The 19,625-nt window shown below is 44.8% G+C and overlaps 1 protein-coding gene across 5 annotated transcripts in view; it reads left to right on the top strand.

The window, feature by feature from the left end:
• The window catches only part of ank1b (ankyrin 1, erythrocytic b), a 77,082-nt gene that overhangs the window by 37,554 nt on the left and 19,903 nt on the right, over nt 1-19,625 (top strand). For all 5 annotated transcript variants that reach the window (XM_036977199.1, XM_036977201.1, XM_036977200.1 and 2 more), the window contains exons 2-15: nt 9,960-10,061; nt 14,546-14,644; nt 15,158-15,256; nt 15,395-15,493; nt 15,933-16,118; nt 16,585-16,683; nt 16,815-16,913; nt 17,014-17,112; nt 17,405-17,602; nt 17,876-17,974; nt 18,173-18,271; nt 18,562-18,660; nt 18,882-19,079; nt 19,336-19,434. In XM_036977199.1, coding sequence (XP_036833094.1) covers nt 9,960-10,061; nt 14,546-14,644; nt 15,158-15,256; nt 15,395-15,493; nt 15,933-16,118; nt 16,585-16,683; nt 16,815-16,913; nt 17,014-17,112; nt 17,405-17,602; nt 17,876-17,974; nt 18,173-18,271; nt 18,562-18,660; nt 18,882-19,079; nt 19,336-19,434 — 1,674 coding nt within the window. The remainder of the gene's footprint in view (nt 1-9,959; nt 10,062-14,545; nt 14,645-15,157; nt 15,257-15,394; nt 15,494-15,932; nt 16,119-16,584; nt 16,684-16,814; nt 16,914-17,013; nt 17,113-17,404; nt 17,603-17,875; nt 17,975-18,172; nt 18,272-18,561; nt 18,661-18,881; nt 19,080-19,335; nt 19,435-19,625) is intronic.

Here is a 19,625-nt window from a genome sequence, read left to right on the forward strand (position 1 = left end):
TTCAACCTCCAGCTGTGTACCCTCTCTAGCACCAGGGCCAGCGCACTCTTAAATGTTGTTTTTTGCCATCATTTCTAAGCCTGCCACACACAAACTATACAATATATTTGTTAAACATAAGATTGAGAGTGAATTTTTTTGTCACAACCTGGCTCGTGGGAAGTGAAAAAGAGCTCTTATAGGACCAGGGCACAAATAATAATATAATAATAATCAATAGTTTTGCTCTTTATTTAGCCATCTTACATATAAAACATTATTTGTTCACCTTATTTGTTCATTATATATTATTGTGAATACGGCGTAACTCACCACAGGTTAATGAGAAGGGTGTGCTTGAAAGGATGCACATAACTCTGCAATGTTGGGTTGTATTGGAGAGTCTCAGTCTTAAATAATTTCCCACACACGGTCTGTGCCTGTATTTAGTTTTCATGCTAGTGAGGGCCAAGAATCCACTCTCACATAGGTACGGGGTTGCAAAGGGCATCAGTGTCTTAACAGCGCCATTTTCCAAGGCAAAAAACTCTGAGCGCAGCCCTATCCATAAATCTTGCAGTGGCTTCTGATTAAATACAATTTTCACAGAACCGCTTGTTAAAATTTCGATGAGGCTCTCTTGTTCAGATATCGGTAAGTGGACTGGAGGCAGGGCATGAAAGGGATAACGAATCCAGTTGTTTGTGTCGTCCATTTCGGGAAAGTACCTGCGTAATTACGCACCCAACTCACTCAGGTGCTTCGCTATATCACATTTGACATTGTCCGTAAGCTTGAGTTCATTTGCACACAAGAAATCATACAATGATGGAAAGACCTGTGTGTTGGCCTTGTTAATTAATGCAGACAGAAAAGAGCTCCAACTTCTTAATCATAGCCTAAATTTTGTCCCACACATTGAGTATAGTTGTGGAGAATCCCTGTAATCCTCGATTCAGATCATTCAGTTGAGAAAAAACATCACCCAGATAGGCCAGTCATGTGAGAAACTCATCATTATGCAAACGGTCAGGCAAGTGTAAATTATGGTCAGTAAAGAAAACTTTAAGCTCGTCTCTTAATTTAAAAAAACGTGTCAATCCTTTGCCCCTTGATAACCAGCGCACTTCTGTATGTTGTAAAAGCGTTACATGGTCGCTGCCAATATCATTGCATAATGCAGAAAATACACAAGAGTTCAGGGGCCTTGCTTTAACAAAGTTAACCATTTTTACTGTAGTGTCCAAAACGTCTTTCAAGCTGTCAGGCATTCCCTTGGCAGCAAGAGCCTCTCGGTGGATGGCATTCCTTTGGCATTTACAAATTAGCCTCCAACACTCTACTCAGCAAATTGGATGCAGTCTATCACAGTCCGTTTTGTCACCAAAGCCCCATATACTACCCACAATTGCGACCTGTATGCTCTCGTTGGCTGGTCCTCGCCACATATTCGTTGCCAAACTCACTGGCTCCAGGTCATCTATAAGTCTTTGCTAGGTAAACTCTGCCTTATCTCAGCTCTGACTGGAACGAATTGCAAAAATCACTGAAGTTGGAGACTTATATCTCCCTCACTAACTTCAAGCATCAGCTGTCAGAGCAGCATAACGATCGCTGCAGCTGTACACAGCCCATCTGCAAATAGCCCATCCAACCAACTACCTACCTCATCCCCATATTTATTTATTTATTTATTTTCTTCTCTTTTGCAAACCAGTATTTCTAATTGCACATCCTCATCTGCACATCTCACTCCAGTGTTAATTGTTAAATAGTGAATATTTTGCCACTATGGCCTATTTATTGCCTTACCTCCTTACTTCATTTGCACACACTGTATACAGATTTTCTATTGTGTTATTGACTGTATGTTTGTTTATCCCCTGTGTAACTCTGTGGTGTTGCTTTTGTCGCACTGCTTTGCTTTATTTTGGCCAGGTTGCAGTTGTAATTGAGACCTTGTTCTCAACTGGCCTACCTGGTTAAATAAAGGTGAAAAATTAAATTAAAAAATAAATAAAGTGGCTTCAGGAGCAACTGCTTGCACGCCTGTTACCACTCCACTATGTCTCCCAGTCATGCCTTTTGTGTCATCAGTACAGATACCAACACATCTTGACCACCAAAGTCCATTTGATGTCCCAAAGCTGTTCAGTACTTTAAAAATATCCTCTCACGTTGTCCTGGTTTCCAGTGGTTTGCAGAAGAGGATGTCTTCCTTAGTTGACCCCCCATAAACGTAACATACATACACCAGGAGCTGTGCCAGGCCCGCCACGTCTGTTGACTCATCCAGCTGTAACGCATAGAATTCACTGGTTTGTATGTGAGCAGAAATGGATTCAAAACATCTCCTGCCATGTCACTGATGCGTCGTGAAACAGTGTTGTTTGATGTCTGTATAGTTTTTTGGCCTTTTCCCGCAGCATTGTCCCAGTCATACCCGCGGCAGTTGGAAGAATTACGTCCTCCACAATAGTATGGGGCTTGCCTGTCCTAGCCACTCGGTAGCTCACCATATAAGACTCTTCTGGACCCTTCTTATTAATGGTATCTGTTGCTTTTATACATGTCTTACTACTTGAAAGTCATCTTCATTCTCGAATTGTCTTAGTTTTAAAATTGTCATGTTTCGTTTCTAAATATCTGCGCAAGAGGGGAGGTTTCCCGCGAGAGAGTAACGGTTAATGTGATTGGTTGTTAATTATTTGACTAGGCTACCTGTATTTGACATTGTGTTGTGATTTTGCTGAACAGTAGATGGTTTAATTTTATTTTGGGCAGTGAAACGATGCTACTCAAGTGAGAGAAAAAAACTCACCCAAATGTATGGCCCCGTCACGGTTTGAAAATGTGAAGTTTATTTTTCCAATGATTATTATTTATTTTTTTAAAATTTAAAATGTGAATCACATTTTTATTTGGCGACCCCCGACGGCATTGTGGTACCCCTGTTTGGGAATACCTGCTGTCTGCTGTTGCAGTCTTGGTTCATTAAATTGGCCGCATCAAGGGCCAGTGGAGTCCTGGAGACTCCTGGGCCCATATCCACAAAGTATCTCAGAGTAGGAGTGCTGATCTAGGATGCATCTTGTACAGTGTGTGACTGTGTCTTCATGATTGCTTGGTGTGTTTTTTGGTTGTGTGGTTGTGTTATTTAGTTGTTTTTTTGCCAAGGTGCATGGATTACATTAGCATGCTTTGTGTCTCTTGTAGGGAGTCTTCCAGGCTTATGGATGTCTATTGGTTTCTTTCTTTGTGTTACAAAATAGGTGGTCTTGTTGTAGGATTGTGTGTGTGTGTGTGTGTGTGTGTGTGCCTGTGTGTACTGTATACAGTATTTGGAAGTGTATTCCTTTTACATCAACATCATTTGAATATAAAAATATATAAATATGCTTTTCTCTTTTAGATTTAGATGTGTTGGGTACAAAGATGAATGTGTGTTTTATTCATATTTCCATGCAAGCTTCATCCCTGTGTTCTCAGACCCATTCTTGTGTCAGCTGGTATGGTGCATGTGTACTTTATAATTGTGTTTGAGTGTGGTAGTTCTTATTATGTGTGTTTTTACATGTCAGTAAATCACATAAAAATAAAAGGCTTTTGACTTCATCAAGAGTCTTCAAGACTAACATGTAGTCTATGTCATGCAGTCTGCGTACGGTATCTGTTTGTATGTATGTGTGTACCTGTATGTGTGTCACATTAACAGGCCTTGTCTTTTTGTTGATGTGTCTTCTAGGCTCATGTGGTTCAGCGCTGGCTTGTCCATCAGGACAGTAGTGTGAGCTCTGAGAGGTCGGCCAATCGAGCCCGGGGAATATGGTACTATGATGACAGAGTAAATATCATCTGATACACACGCTGTATACTTCAACACTTTCTCTCTATATATCTCTGTGGCAGCTCTATGTGGTCGTGGTTTGTGTCGTTGCTTCTTCTTTGGGATCTTCCTCTCGTGATCTCTTGTGGTTTCTTGAACTCTCTGTACAACTTATGTGTTGTTGTTGTGACGTGGCTGGGCAGTATAGTTAGGTTTGGTGGTTCTTTGCAATACCTATCTATTTTCACCGCTTTCCTCTCTTTATCTCCTTTTATGTAGTTCTTGTTTGTCTTTATGTGTGTTTGGTGGACAATTATTTTCACTGTGGGTGTGCAAGAGTATGTGGTGTTTATTTGGTGCACATTTGTGCGTTCTTCACCGTACGTGGACACTCTTTGTGTATGTCTGTTTTATAACTCTTTATGGGTGTGCCAAGCAAACCGGGAACATTCCCAGAAAATTAGCTAAGATAAGATACATTAGCTAAGTTCTAGTTAGGGTTTTATCAGAGAATGTTTTTGATACACTCACTAAATATTCTTGGATTATTCTCCTAACATTCACTATAATGTTGTACACAACATATGTAACAACCACCACAGAACATTCCCCCAAAGTTCCCCCAAAGTTCTCCAAGTAATTAATGCTTTCCCAGCAAACCAAAATTGGTTCTGTAAAAGTTCCTAGAATAATTGTTAGTTTGCAGCAAATGTTTTCATAACCCAAAAACTGTCCAGTTGTGCTGATGATTATAATGTTTGAGCCTTTAAAGAACATATTAAATGTGTTCTAGGACCGTTCTTGCAACATCAGGTGAATGTTTTATACAAACATTCTATAACCATCACCACGACTGGACAGTGTTTGTCTTATTTGAACATGTCCGCGACCTAACGAATGTTCTGGGAACTTTCACAGAACCAATTTTGTTTGCTGGGTGTGCTGTCCTGTCGACCACTCCTATGTATGAGTGTGTTTGAGTAAAAGTGAAGAATTTCTCAACATCTGACCTTGACTTGACCCTTTAGGATATTTGTATTTACACTGCAGTGTACACATCTTAACATCCACTCACCTTGAATCACATATATTTTTTCTTCCAAATGGACATAATCCATTAAAATCCACTAGAGCCCTGTATACACACACCCTCCTTCTAGAAGGAAAATAAATGGCCTTGGTAGGGCAGACAGATGTATGTACTGCACAGGTAAAGACTACACATGCACACACAGCCTCACCCATACACTACAGAGCATTGTGATAGCACTGGAGAGAAGCAAGCAGCTAAACACAGCGATATGATACAGTATTAGATTCCTCCACAGATATGAGATTAAAGGCTTTAATTGAATCTGCGTTAACACGGACATGTCCTCTCTCTGATCTCTCAACCCTCCTCTCTTCCACTGGCCGTCACTGTAGGAATGCTTGTGATATGTCACGCCATACTGCAGCATACCATGATTACACAGCATCACATCAATATGACACAAGAAGGACACAGTGATCTGAGGAAAAGCAGGGAAGGGAGGGGGAGAAGGAGGGAGGGAAGAGAGATGGAGGACGTGAGAGAATGAGGCAGGGAGCCTGCCATGCCAGGGAAGATGAGAGAGAGCGCAAGAGGGAAAATTAGATAAAGACAGAGAGGGCTGGGGGCACGTGAGCGATGGGAAGGCGGCGTGCTGAGTGTAAATCACCATGTTTGGCTTGAGGATCTAATTACTGAGTAAAATTGACGCACTGACTGCATATGATAATTACAAATGAACAGACAGGGCTGGGATGCATTGATTTAAACTGACCGCATATCACAGACAGCGGGAGAGGGGAATGGAAATGAGTATGGAGAAAGGGATGGCGGGGAAGGTGGAGAGAGGGACATGAGAAGGAAAATCGATTTGTGCCTCACAGCGTAAGCACAAGCACCAGTTGACTGATTGTGATGGCAAAGCAGTTCTGCAGTCATTTCCATTTCTAGGAATATATGAAAACACACACACACACACACACACACACTTTCAAGCACAATTATGGGCAAACACTAGAATTGATTGACCCTTATCCCCCCCTCCTGCCTCAGACAATCATGTTAAGAAACACACATTGAGGATCATAGATGCACTTATCAATCCATTCAGAGACTGATGGAGACTGGGGGAGCCGGTCGGCTGGAGACATTATCCTCAGTATTCTGCTCACATATGGCCTACTTAGAAGGAGCAGAAACATCCATCGTGTCAATCAACAGCTGTGAAATCCCATAAAAAAATGGCCGAAGGCCGCAGAATGAAAATTGGAGCATATAAATGCTGAACATTTGCCGACAAGTTGGCATGGGCACTCAGAGCTGCAGCATGAGGCTTCGCATGTGAAAACATCCTACATGTAGAATAATACTGGTTTGTTACAGGGGAACCTTGACTCGGTGACATAAGTCTTCCAAATGTCCTCCGTCAACTCACAGAACAGAGGGTGAGGTCTAAGATGACAAGGTGGTAAAAAAACATACAATTGAAGTCGGAAGTACACTTAGGTTGGAGTCATTAAAACTAGTTTTTCAACAAATTCATCAATGTCTTGTTAACAACCTATAGTTTTGACAAGTCGGTTAGCACATCTACTTTGTGCATGACACAAGTAATTTTTCCAAAAATTGTTTACAGACAGATTATTTCACTTATAATTCATTGAATCACAATTCCAGTGGGTCAGAAGATTACATACACTAAGTTGACTGTGCTTTTAAACAGCTTGGAAAATTCCAGAAAATTATGTCAAGGCTTTAGAAGCTTCTGATAGGCTAATTGACATAATTTGAGTCGATTGGAGGTATACCTGTGGATGTATTTCAAGGCCTACCTTCAAACTCAGTGCCTCTTTATTTGACATCATGGGAAAATCAAGAGAAATCAGTCAAGACCTCAGAACAACAAATTGTAGACCTCCACAAGTCTGGTTCATCCTTGGGAGCAATTTCCAAATGCCTGAAGGTACCACGTTCATCTGTACAAACAATATTACGCAAGTATAAACATTGTGGGACCGTGCAGCCATCATACCGCTCAGGAAAGAGACGCATTCTGTCTCGTGAAGATGAACGTACTTTGGTGCGAAAAGTGCAAATCAATCCCAGAACAACAACAAAGGACCTTGTGAAGATGCAGGAGGAAACTATGCTGGAGGAAGTATCTATAGCCACAGTAAAACAAGTCCTATTTCGACATAACCTGAAAGGTCGCTCAGCAAGGAAGAAGCCACTGCTCCAAAACCGTCATAAAAAAGCCAGACTACAGTTTGCAACTGCACGTGGGGACAAAGATCGTACTTTTTGGAGAAATGTCCTCAAAAATCGAACTGTTTGGCCATAATCACCAACGTTATGTTCGGAGGAAAAAGGGGGAGGCTTGCAAGCCAAAGAACATCATCCCAACCGTGAAGCACGGGGGTGGCAGCATCATGTTGTGGGGGTGCATTGCTGCAGGAGGGACTGGTGCACTTCACAAAACAGATGGCATAATGAGGGAGGAAAATGATGTTGATATATTGAAGCAACATCTCAAGACATCAGTCAGGAAGTGTCACGCCCTGACCATAGAGAGCACTCTGGGTTCTCTATGGCTTAATAGGTCAGAGCGTGACTAGGGGGTTTTCTAGTTATTTTAGTTCTATGTTGGTGAGTGAGTATGGTTCCCAATTGGAGGCAGCTGAATATCATTGCCTCTAATTGGGGATCATACTTAGTGTGTTCCTTTTCCCACCTGCGATGTGGGATATTGTTTAGAGTTAATGCCTATGTGCGCTACGTATTTGCACGTTCGTTAATCTTTGTTGTTGTTTGGAAGTTCACTATAATAAATATGTGGAACTCTACTCACGCTGCGCCTTGGTCCACTTATTTAAACGACGGGCATGACAGGAAGTTAAAGCTTTGTCGCAAATGGGTCTCCAAATGGACAATGACCCCAAGCATACTTCCAAAGTTGTTGCAAAATGGCTTAAGGACAACAAAGTCAAAGTATTGGAGTGGCCATTACAAAGCTCTGACCTCAATCCCATAGAAAATTTGTGGGCAGAACTGAAAAAGCATGTGCGCGCAAGGAGGCCTACAAACCTGACTCAGTTACACCAGCTCTGTCAGGAGGAATGGGCCAAAATTCCCCCAACTTATTGTGGGAAGCTTGTGGAAGGCTACCCAAAACCCAAGATAAACAATTTAAAGACAATGCTACCAAATACTAATTGAGTGCATGTAAACTTCTGACCCACTGAGAATGTGATGATAGAAATAAAAGCTGAAATTATTAATTCTCTCTACTATTATTCTGACATTTCACATTCTTAAAATAAATTGGTGATCCTAACTGACCTAAGACAGGGAATTTTTACTAGGATTTAATGTCAGGAACTGTGAAAAACTGTGTTTAAATGTATTTGGCTAAGGTGTATGTAAACTTCCATCTTCAACTGTAGATCATATTAACTCTCAGGCTACCCCTTAGTTACTGTAGAATAAAAGCTGAAATAATTAATTCTCTCTACTATTATTCTGACATTTCACATTCTTAAAATAAATTGGTGATCCTAACTGACCTAAGACAGGGAATTTTTACTAGGATTTAATGTCAGGAACTGTGAAAAACTGTGTTTAAATGTATTTGGCTAAGGTGTATGTAAACTTCCATCTTCAACTGTAGATCATATTAACTCTCAGGCTACCCCTTAGTTACTGAGTTACTTAGTTACTTAGTTACTTAGTTACTTAGTTACTGAGTTCATGAGATAATAGAAAAAGCCTTAAAATGGTGGAACTGATCATGCATATCAGATGTGAATCCAATATATGCCAGTTTATTAGGTACACCTAGTTAGGACCCGCTCATTGCCTCCAGAACATTCAGAATTCTTTGGTCCATTCTATAAGGTGTCTTAAATGTTACTCGAGGATGGTGCGCGATGAGACAAGGACATCCCTACCGGCTAAGCCCTCCCTAACCCGGACGACGCTAGGCCAATTGTGCATCGCCCCACGGACCTCCCGGTCGCGGGCGGTTACGACAGAGCCTTGGCGCGAACCCAGAGTCTCTGATGGCACAGCTGGCGCTACAGTACAGCGCCCTTAACCACTGCGCCACCCGGGGGGCCCCATATTTATAGATTTTAAATTGTACAAATGAAGTGTGTATGAGGGAGGACACATTTTATCTTGGTAATAGCAGCTTATCTAACACATTACCTGAGACTGAATGAAAATACACACACTGCATAGTGTTAGTTTTATGCTGGGAAGACCTCAGCCTGGATACATCATCCATACATTACTGAGGAAGAGAGAGAGCGAGGAGAGGGGGAGTGGGAGAAAGGAGCAGCTTACACCCCCTCCCACTGGGATTGCACACGATAGAGAGAGAGAGAGAGAGAGAGAGAGAGAGAGAGAGAGAGAGAGAGAGAGAGAGAGAGAGAGAGAGAATGTTAAGGCCACAAGGAAAAGAAGAGAAGGTAGATAAAGGGATGTAGAGAGATGGGTCGCAGGGAGAAACAGGAAGGCGATAGAGGGGAGTGGTAGAGAGAAATGGGTGGGAAAGAGAAGCAAAGAGCAGAGGAAAATGTCTTCTACACTCTTAGAAAAAAGGGTTCCAAAAGTGTTCCCATAGGATAACCTTTCTTGGTTCCATGTAAAACCCTCTGTTGCTGTGTGGCTGGAGGTGAGTAGGCGCACTGTATAGAATCTATATAATACCTGTCCTCAAGGCGGAGACTGTATTCTGGACTACAGTATTAGGCAGCCATGTTAGAATTTCCCTGTCTGGCTGATCATGGTGGCAGAGGTGAACACATCACTTTCACAGCGGCTTTATAAGTCAGACAGCATGTTCTCTGCTATGGATAGCTGCCAAACTCCTAGTGAGGGGCAGCCTCACCACTTTTGGATTGTCAGCCATTTTTAGACTCTCAGACAGCAGAATACTGAGTCGTTTCGAAGAACAGACTGATATTGAAGAATGTCTCTGACCTACTATTGTAGATCATGGATGACCAAGCAGGTGTTATACTGTTATGCCTATGCTATGCCTTCTGTCGCTCACATCTTCTCTCTCTCTCTATCTTTATCTTTGTCATTGTCTATCTCTGATTGTGTTCTCTTCCCCTCCAGGCGGATGCTGCCACCAGTTTCCTCCGTGCGGCCCGTTCAGGGAACCTGGACAAGGCTCTGGACCACATCAAGAATGGAATAGACATCAACACATCCAATCAGGTACATCAGAGATTCCTCAAGCTGCCCAAGGTCACTGTCTGGTACACAGGGTCTCTAGGCAAGAGAGTTAATGTGTTGTCTCGTAAAACATTTATTTAATCAGACTTTATGAAGATGATATTATAGATGTGTGTGTGTGTGTGTGCGCACACGCATGTATAACCATGTCACCACATAGCCCCCCGTGTTCCTGTGTCATGCTACTCCAGCCGTGTTTACTGTGGCACTAACGCCAGACATTCACAACCTTAATTAAGAAATATATATAATTAGCCATATATCCATCTCTCTTCTCCTCCCCGCTCCTCAATCTGTCCCATAGCACCTTGTTGCATCATGAGAGAAGCACAATGTTTAAATAACATCACATGTAAAGAATAGCTAAGCATGTAGTTTTAGTTTCTGTTTTGAACATACAGATGTGTTACATTTGTGAGTGAACGCTAGCTTAAGTGGAAGTGAATCTGTTATGTATTTTTCATCAGTACTTTGGTGAATGGAAGGGAGTTCAGTTTGTACACATAACCACTTAGGGCAGCTTGGGGAATGCACGCCCACTCTGTAAGCCGACAGCCTGCAGCCTGCTACTGCAACCCCTCAGCACCATTCACAGAAACAACCATGGCACCAAGCCGACAATAAAACTAATTCCACAATCTCTACACCAGATAATACTGCCACTATAATAATACCACTACTGGCTAAGGCTAGGATCAGAGGTAGAGCTATCATACAAATGAGGATGTGTGCTTTAGTGTGCATTCATTGCTGCATGTGTGTATGCTTTCGGAAAGTATTCAGACCCCTGTTACCACATTCTGTTATGTTACAGCCTTATTCTAAAATCATTTTTTTTAAATTACCCTCATCAATCTACACACAAAACCCCATAATGACAAAGCAAAAAAAAAAGTAGAAATGTTTTGCAAATTTATTAAAGATAAAAATCAGATACCTGATTTACAGAAGTATTCAGACCCTTTGCTATGAGAATCAAAATTGAGCTCAGGTGCATTCATCATCCTTGATGTTTCTGTCACGCCCTGACCATAGAGAGCCCTTGGTTCTCTATGGTGTAGTAGGTGACTAGGGACTGTTCTAGTGTGTCTATTTCTATGTTGGTGCTAATATGGTTCCCAATTAGAGGCAGCTGTTTAGAGCTTCCGGCGACGGTTCACAGTCCAGAGCTTCCGGCGACGGTTCACAGACCAGAGCTTCTGGCGACGGTTCACAGTCCAGAGCTTCCGGCGACGGTTCACAGTCCGGAACCTCCGGCGACGGTCAACAGTCCGGAACCTCCGGCGATGGGCAACAGTTCGGGAACCTCCAGCGACGGTCAACGGTCCGGAACCTCCAGCGATGGTCAACAGTTCAGAAACTCCAGCGACGGTCAACGGTCCGGAACCTCCAGCGACGGTCAACGGTCCGGAACCACCAGCGACGGTCAACGGTCAGGAGCTTCCAGACAAGGCGTTCAGTCCTGCTACAGGGAGGGAGCCTTCCTCTGCGCCGGTTTCCAGTCCAAGCACGGCGTCCAGGGCAGGAGCCTTCCTCTGCGCCGGATTCCAGTCCAAGCGCGGTGTCCAGTCCCGCTCCAGGGCAGGAGCCTTCCTCTGCGCCGGTTTCCAGTCCAAGCACGGCGTCCAGTCCCGCTCCATGGCCGGAGCCTTCCTCTGCGCCGATGCCCAGTCCAGGCACGGTGTCAAGTCCCGCTCCAGGGCAGGAGCCTTCCTCTGCGCCGGTTTCCAGTCCAAGCACGGCGTCCAGTCCCGCTCCAGGGCTGGAGCACTCCTCTGCGCCGACACCCAGTCCAAGCACGGTGTCCAGTCCCGCTCCAGGGCAGGAGCCTTCCTCTGCGCCTGTGCTCAGTCCAGGCACGGCGTCCAGTCCAGCTCCATGGCCGGAGCCCTCCTTTGTGCCGATGCCCAATCCAGGCACGGTGTTCAGCCCGGCGCCATGGCCAGGTCCGGGGTCTGGGCAGGGGCTACGACCTGCACCGGAGCCGCCACCGACAGTAATCACCCCCCCCCCCCTACCCTCCCTATTTGGCTTCAGTGTAGAAGACAGAGTCCGCACCTTTGGGGGGGGGGGGGGGGTGTAGTAGGTCAGGGCGTGACTAGGGGTTGTTCTAGTATGTCTATTTCTATGTTGGTGCTAATATGGTTCCCAATTAGAGGCAGCTGTTTATCGTTGCCTCTGATTGGAGATCATTTTTAGGTAGCCATTTCCCCACCTGTGTTTTGTGGGATATTGTTTGTGTTTAGTTGCCTGTGTGCACGTCATCACTTCACCTTTCGTTGTTTCTTTATTGTTTTGTTTGTTTCACGGAGATTCAAAATATGTGGAACTATACTCACGCTGCGCCTTGGTCCGCTCATTACGACGATCATGACCGTTTCTACAACTTCATTGGAGTCCACCTGTGGTAAATTCAATTGATTGGACACAATTTGGGAAGGCACACACCTGTCTATATAAGGTCCCAGTTGAAAGTGCATGTCCAAGCAAAAACCAAGCCATGAGATCGAAGGAATTGTCCATAGAGCTCCAAGACAGGATTGTGTCGAGGCACCGATCTGGGGAAATGTACCAAAACATTTCTGCAGCATTGAAGGTCCCCAAGAACACCGTAGCCTCCATCATTCTTAAATGGAAGAAGTTTGGAACCACCAAGACTCTTTCTTGAGCAATTGGCGGAGAAGGGCCTTGGTCAGGGAGGTGACCAAGAACCCGATAGTCACTCTGACCGAGCTCCAGACTTCCTCTGTGGAGATGGGAGAACCTTCTAGAAGGACAGCCATCTCCGCAGCACCCCAACAATCAAGCCTTTATGGTAGAGAGGCCAGAAGGAAGCCACTCCTCAGTAAAAAGCATGTGACGGCCCGCTTGGAATTTGCCAAAAGGCACCTAAAGGACTCTCAGACCATGAGAAACAAGCTTGTCTGGTCTGATGAGACCAAGATTGAACTCTTTGGCCTGAATGCCAAGCGTCACGTCTGGAAGAAACTTGGCACCATTCCGACAGTGAAGCATGGTGGTGGTAGCATCATGCTGTGGGGATGCTTTTTTTTCAGCGGCAGGGACTGGGAGACCAGTCAGGATTGAGGGACAGATGAACGGATCAAAATACAAAGAGATCCTTGATGAAAGCCTACCTCAGACTGGGGCGAAGGTTTACTTACCAACAGGACAACGACCATAAGCACACAGCCAAGACAACGCTGGAGTGGCTTCGGGACAAGTCTCTGTATGTCCTTAAGTGGCTCAGCCAGAGCCCGGACATGAACCCGATCTACAATAACATCTCTGGAGAGACCTGAAAATAGCTGTGCAGCAATACTCCCCATCCAACCTGACATAGCTTGAGAGGATCTGCAGAGAAGAATGGGAGAACTCCCCAAATACAGGTATGCCAAGCTTGTAGTGTCATACCCATGAAGACTTAAAGCTGTAATCACTGCAAAAGGTGCTTCGACAAAGTACTGAGTAAAGGGTCTGAATTCTTATGTAAATGTGATATTTCGTTTTTTAAATGTTTAATACATTTGCAATAATGTCTAAATATCAGTTTTTGCTTTGTCATTATGGGGTATTGTGTGTAGATTGATGAGTGGGAAAAAACTATCCATTTTAGAACAACGCTGTAACATAACAAAATGTGGGAAAAGTCAAGGGGTCTGAATACTTTACGAATGCACTGTATGTGGGTATGTGGTGTGTATGTAGACATACACATTTTCTATGTTTTGTATACTGTATGTGTTAAAATTTGGATTGGAGTTGAAGTAGAGCATATAGCTATGCTAAAAGTTGGTGCTACTGCTGCTGTTCTAGAAAATGTACATGTCAGCCTGCCAACCTGCTCCTGCCCTATCTACAATCCAGCAGACTCCAGCCAGCTCACAGAAACACATCGGTGATTCACACACTTGTTTACGTGTGTGTGCGTTTGCACATGCGTGCATGTGTGTTTGTCTCCCCAGTGAGTGTGTTATCTGCGTGAATTGAGTGACACTGCAGTTTGAGGGCAGGAGAGGGACCAGTGTGCTTTGCAAACTGTGGCCAGTCACGGTACTGCAGGCTGGCAGAGCAGAGAAAGGCACAGACTGTACTGTTAGACTGTCTGATTCTGCAGCTGTACACCCAGACAAGCCTGAAATAAATCCATGCTCTCTGCTTCCTTTGAGACCCAACTGAAACAGTCTTAAGGTTGTTAATGTTCTGAAATGTTTTCGTGCTGCTTCTGTAACCAATGTGGGTTTTGCGTTTCTCTGCTTGTTATTCTTAGTACTGTATGTCTACTGCTCAGAAATCCATGTTATAGATGGCTGACAGATTTGATTGGAGCTCGCTCTGTAGGCTGACGATTTGATTGGAGCTCGCTCTGTAGGCTGACAGATTTGATTGGAGCTCGCTCTGTAGGTTGACGATTTGTTCTGATGGTTCTGTGTGGTCACTGCTGATTTCCACGGCTGTCACTGCAGAATGGGCTCAACGGTTTGCATCTGGCCTCTAAAGAAGGCCACGTCAAGATGGTCCTGGGGCTACTACACGCTGGCATTGTCCTGGAGACCACAACTAAGGTACTACTCACACACTGCTCACTGCTTACCAGGACTCCACTCACATACTGTACCACAGAACAGATGCATAGCACCTACCTCTGACTTCTGATTGAGATATTCACCAGCGAGCTATATAACAGGATGTTTACAAACAGGATCCACCACATGTATTATAAGCTTAAACACATGCTTATGACTTATTCCGCTCATTTGATTGGCCTGTAAACATATATCTAGTTTAATCTAACACATATCTATCTAATAAGTCATAACTCATTATTTCTGAGCTGTGTTTCGTTAATGAAGCTTTTTAACTAGAGATTTTGGTCATTAGGCTGCTCTCTGCTCCCTGTGTGTGTGTGTGTGTGTGTGTGTGTGTGTGTGTGTACGCGCGAATACATAACCATGTCACAACATAGCTCCCTGTGTTCCTTTGTCATGCCACTCCAGCCTTGTTTAATGTGGCACTAATGCCAGTCATTCACAACCTTAATGAAACAATGTTCGTGTATGTGTGTCTGTCACCTCCAGAAAGGGAACACTGCCCTCCATATCGCTGCGTTGGCAGGCCAGGAGAGAGTGGTGGCTGAGCTCGTCAACTATGGAGCCAACGTCAATTCCCAGTCACAGGTGAGTCATCCGGGACATTATACTGCACATTACTGTTACCTGGGAAGGGGGGGGGGGGGGGGGGGGGGGGGTGTTTGTGTGCATGTATATTTGTGTGTGTTGCTGGTAACCATGCACCAATGTGCCTCTTCCTTACAGAAAGGCTTCAGCCCCCTATACATGGCTGCACAAGAGAACCACTTAGATGTAGTAAAGTTTCTGCTAGAGAACGGAGCCAATCAGAGCCTTCCAACAGAGGTGAGTGAAAGCCCACAGAGCAAACAGACATTTAGTTGTTTCTCAGATGTGTATTGGATTCAGTCCAATAGACAATGCTACATTAACTTTCTCGCATCTTTCTATTACAGTAATCTCAATGTACATTGTCTCAAATTTGCCACTATCTTTATTTTCTTTCTCTCTCTCTTGCTCTCCCTCTACTTACCCGTCTCTCACCCCCTCCATTATCATTTGGCTTGTCTCCCTTTCCCCCTCTCCCTCTTTTCCTCCTACTCCCTTGCTGTCTCTCGTTGACCTTGCTTACCTTCTCCCTCCCCTCCTCCTCTTTACCCCTTCTTACTTTACTGCCTCGATACCTCTCCCTCTGTCCTTCCCTCTCCCCCTTCTTCCCTTTTTACCCCGGCCACCCCTCCCTCTTTCCCTTCTGCTCCCTCCCCTCTCTCACCCTGTCTGTCAGGATGGGTTCACGCCACTGGCGGTGGCTCTTCAGCAGGGTCATGAGAACGTGGTGGCCCTGCTCATCAACTATGGCACCAAGGGCAAGGTCCGTCTGCCTGCCCTGCACATCGCTGCACGCAACGACGACACACGCACTGCCGCAGTGCTGCTGCAGAACGACCCTAACCCTGACGTCCTCAGCAAGGTACTGTTCTGTGTGTGTGTGTGTGTGTCTGTGCGCAAGTGTGAGTGCGAGTGCGTGCGTGCATGTGACTGTGATGACTCATTAAGCCTTAATATGCTGATGTCGTTAGCTGAAGTAATCAGTCATAACACTGTTGTGTTGACTTGGAGAAAAACAATAGCAGCAAAAGTGATTACATGAATAAACAAAAAAGCTGCCAGCAAACATGGATTATGAAAATAAGATAAAACAATCTCTCTGTGTGTCTCTCTCTCTATATATATGTTTCTGTCTCTTTATCTCTCTGTCTCTGTGTGTCTCTCTCTATATATATGTTTCTGTCTCTTTATCTCTCGCTGTCTCTTTTTCTGTCTCTTTATCTTTCTCTCTCTGTCTCTCTCTCTTTCTGTCTCTCTCTTTTATCTCTCTCTCTCTCTTTCTTTCTCTGTTTCTCACTCTGTCTCTCTGTTTCTTTTTCTATCTGTAGACTGGCTTCACTCCTCTCCACATTGCGGCTCACTATGAGAACCTGAGTGTGGCCCAACTGCTAATAAACAGAGGCGCCAATGTCAACTTTACTCCCAAGGTCAGTCCATTAACCCTCACCGCTACTGCCTTAACTATGACATTGATAACATAGTCCCTCAAAGACCCAATTTCCTAACAGGAGAGTCTTTGATGAAATTGATTTAGAAATTGTTCTTTCCCCTTTCCCAGAATGGTATCACCCCCCTACACATAGCCTCCAGGAGGGGTAATGCGATCATGGTTCGACTTTTGCTGGACAGAGGGGCCCAGATAGATGCCATGACCAAGGTACTGTAACCCTACACTTGCTCCTCCTCTTCTTCCTCCTCCTCCTCTTCTTTCTGACATTTGACTTTTGGACCCTACCTGGCTCCTTCCATCTATTTAGGATGAGCTGACCCCTCTGCACTGTGCGGCCAGGAACGGTCATGTCAGGATCATCGATCTCCTGCTGGACCTGGGGGCTCCCATCCATGCCAAGACCAAGGTCAGCCAGAAGCCTCTCGTGGCCCACTCTAGAGAAAATAAAGGGCCATACTTTATGGCCACTTTGGCACAAAATCACACCCTTAAGGCCACTTTGGCACGATATCACACTCACTTGCAATTTTAGCAGTAACCAATGCCAAATGATCCTCTGCCAACTACGCTGACGCGTCACTTATTTCAGTATTATGAATTTATAGATGCTTTCTTCTCTCAAAGGTCTTACACTGCTCTTCTCTTTGTTTCCCTTTCATATCTTTCCCGGTTTTACATCCTCCCTCTCTCTCCTCCAGAATGGCCTGTCCCCCATCCACATGGCAGCCCAGGGAGACCACATGGACTGTGTGAGGCAGCTCCTCCAGTACAACGCCGAGATCGATGACATCACGCTGGACCACCTGACCCCTCTACACGTGGCGGCCCACTGTGGTCACCACCGCATGGCCAAAGTGCTGCTGGACAAGGGGGCCAAGGCCAACGCACGTGCACTGGTCAGCAGCTCTTCTAAGTGTCCTTCTATTTCTGTATACTGGTGCTTAGTGTGTGAGGTGTACTGGAGATGTCCATTGGTCTGGTTTACTGAACCTTTATAACTGGGTTGCGTACAGCAGGCACAAAGAGTAGAAAACATTATGAGATACGAATAAGCATTATTGGAGTACAGGCAGTACCATTTCTGAATGTGTTCTCCCATTTTGTGCATACTAAACGCAACCCTATGCTGAATTTGCTACATTTTTGGTCTGTGTTCCTATTGTGTTCAGAATGGGTTTACTCCCCTCCACATTGCCTGTAAGAAGAACCACATGCGCTCCATGGACCTTCTGCTGAAACACTCTGCCTCCCTGGAGGCCGTCACAGAGGTGAGATAACACTCTTTTGAAGAGCAATGGGACTTGTTGTGGATCTCAGGACAAGCTGTACTTTTTGTTATTGTTGGGTGTCAATTCTGTCATTACAAAATATCTGGAGGTGTAAATGTAAGCGTGATGGTGACGAATTGTTATTAAACCTTAACTCTCCTCTCTCTTAATATGCCCCCTGTTTCTCTCTCCCATTAGTCTGGTCTGACTCCTCTTCATGTAGCTGCCTTCATGGGGCACCTGAACATCGTGAAGAACCTGCTCCATAGAGGAGCTTCACCCAACGCCTCCAATGTGGTGAGAGAACCCCGTTTATAACCTTTATTCCTGACACGGGGGGGGGGACATTTCCATCACACTCTGATTGACTAGTAGTAACTTGTTGAAATGAATACCAGCGAAGGTTATGGTAGATGGATTGGTATCTGGTCCATGCATGAATAATCATTTGATGGCTAAGGCCTGTTCTCTGTGTGTATAAGGTGATATTTTATGTGTGTTATTGATATTACATAGCATAGTCATGTGTTTAATGGCAGAGTGGTTGTGACAGGCTATGTGACCTCTGACCTGGGTTTGTGTAACAGAAAGTGGAGACGCCCCTCCACATGGCATCCAGGGCAGGCCACTGTGAGGTGGCTCTGTTCCTGTTGCAGAACACAGCACAGGTGGATGCCAAGGCTAAGGTACTGTACACAATGTCATGCAACCGTACATACTGCCCACATCTACTTTATGTACGTCATAATGTTTTACAACAAACTGGAATTCACATGTTCTTCAACTACAGTCTACAACACCATACACTGCACAAATACCTCACTGTTACTGCTCGCTAAATACAGTTATCATTCCAACCTCTGTTTCTCCTCACTCTCACTCTTTCTCTCCATCCCTGTCTCTCTAGGATGACCAGACACCTCTCCACTGTGCGGCCCGTATGGGACATAAGGAGCTGGTCAAGCTGCTCCTAGAGCACAAGGCCAATCCCGACTCTGCTACCACCGCTGGCCACACCCCCTTACACATCGCCGCCCGCGAGGGACACACCCACACCAGCCGCATCCTCCTGGACGGGGCGGCCCAACAAACCAAGATGACAAAGGTTCTCCTTTAATTTACTGACTTCTTCTCTGTCTCTGTCTTTGTATCTCTCTCTCTCTTTCTCTCTCTCTCTCTCTCTCTGTCTTTCTGTCTCTCTCTTTCTATCTCTCTATGTCTCTCTCACTTTCTCTCTCTCTCTCATTCCCTCTAACCCCATTTCTCTCTCAAACTCATTCAATCTCAATCCTAATCCCTTCACACCTGACCTCTTTTAGTTCGCCTGATCATGCTGAATCTGTGTTTGTGTGTCCAAGCAGAAAGGCTTCACTCCTCTCCATGTGGCCTGTAAGTATGGCAAGGTGGATGTGGTTGAGCTGCTGCTGGAGAGAGGAGCCAACCCCAACGCGGCTGGAAAGGTATGAAGAACACACTGCAACACAGCATGGACTATCCTGTGCTTTTTATCAGTGTTAGGCATACTTCTCAATGCTGTGACCCACCTAAAGCTTATGGACCTTTCCTGTGACCCAAGTAAGAAATAAATCTTATATTATTAGCACTGACCGTCTTTAATCACAGCCCAAAAGGAATCACTGTGTCCCGCCAT

This window comes from Oncorhynchus mykiss, chromosome 5, assembly GCF_013265735.2.
Source record: "Oncorhynchus mykiss isolate Arlee chromosome 5, USDA_OmykA_1.1, whole genome shotgun sequence".
NCBI lineage: Eukaryota > Metazoa > Chordata > Actinopteri > Salmoniformes > Salmonidae > Oncorhynchus > Oncorhynchus mykiss.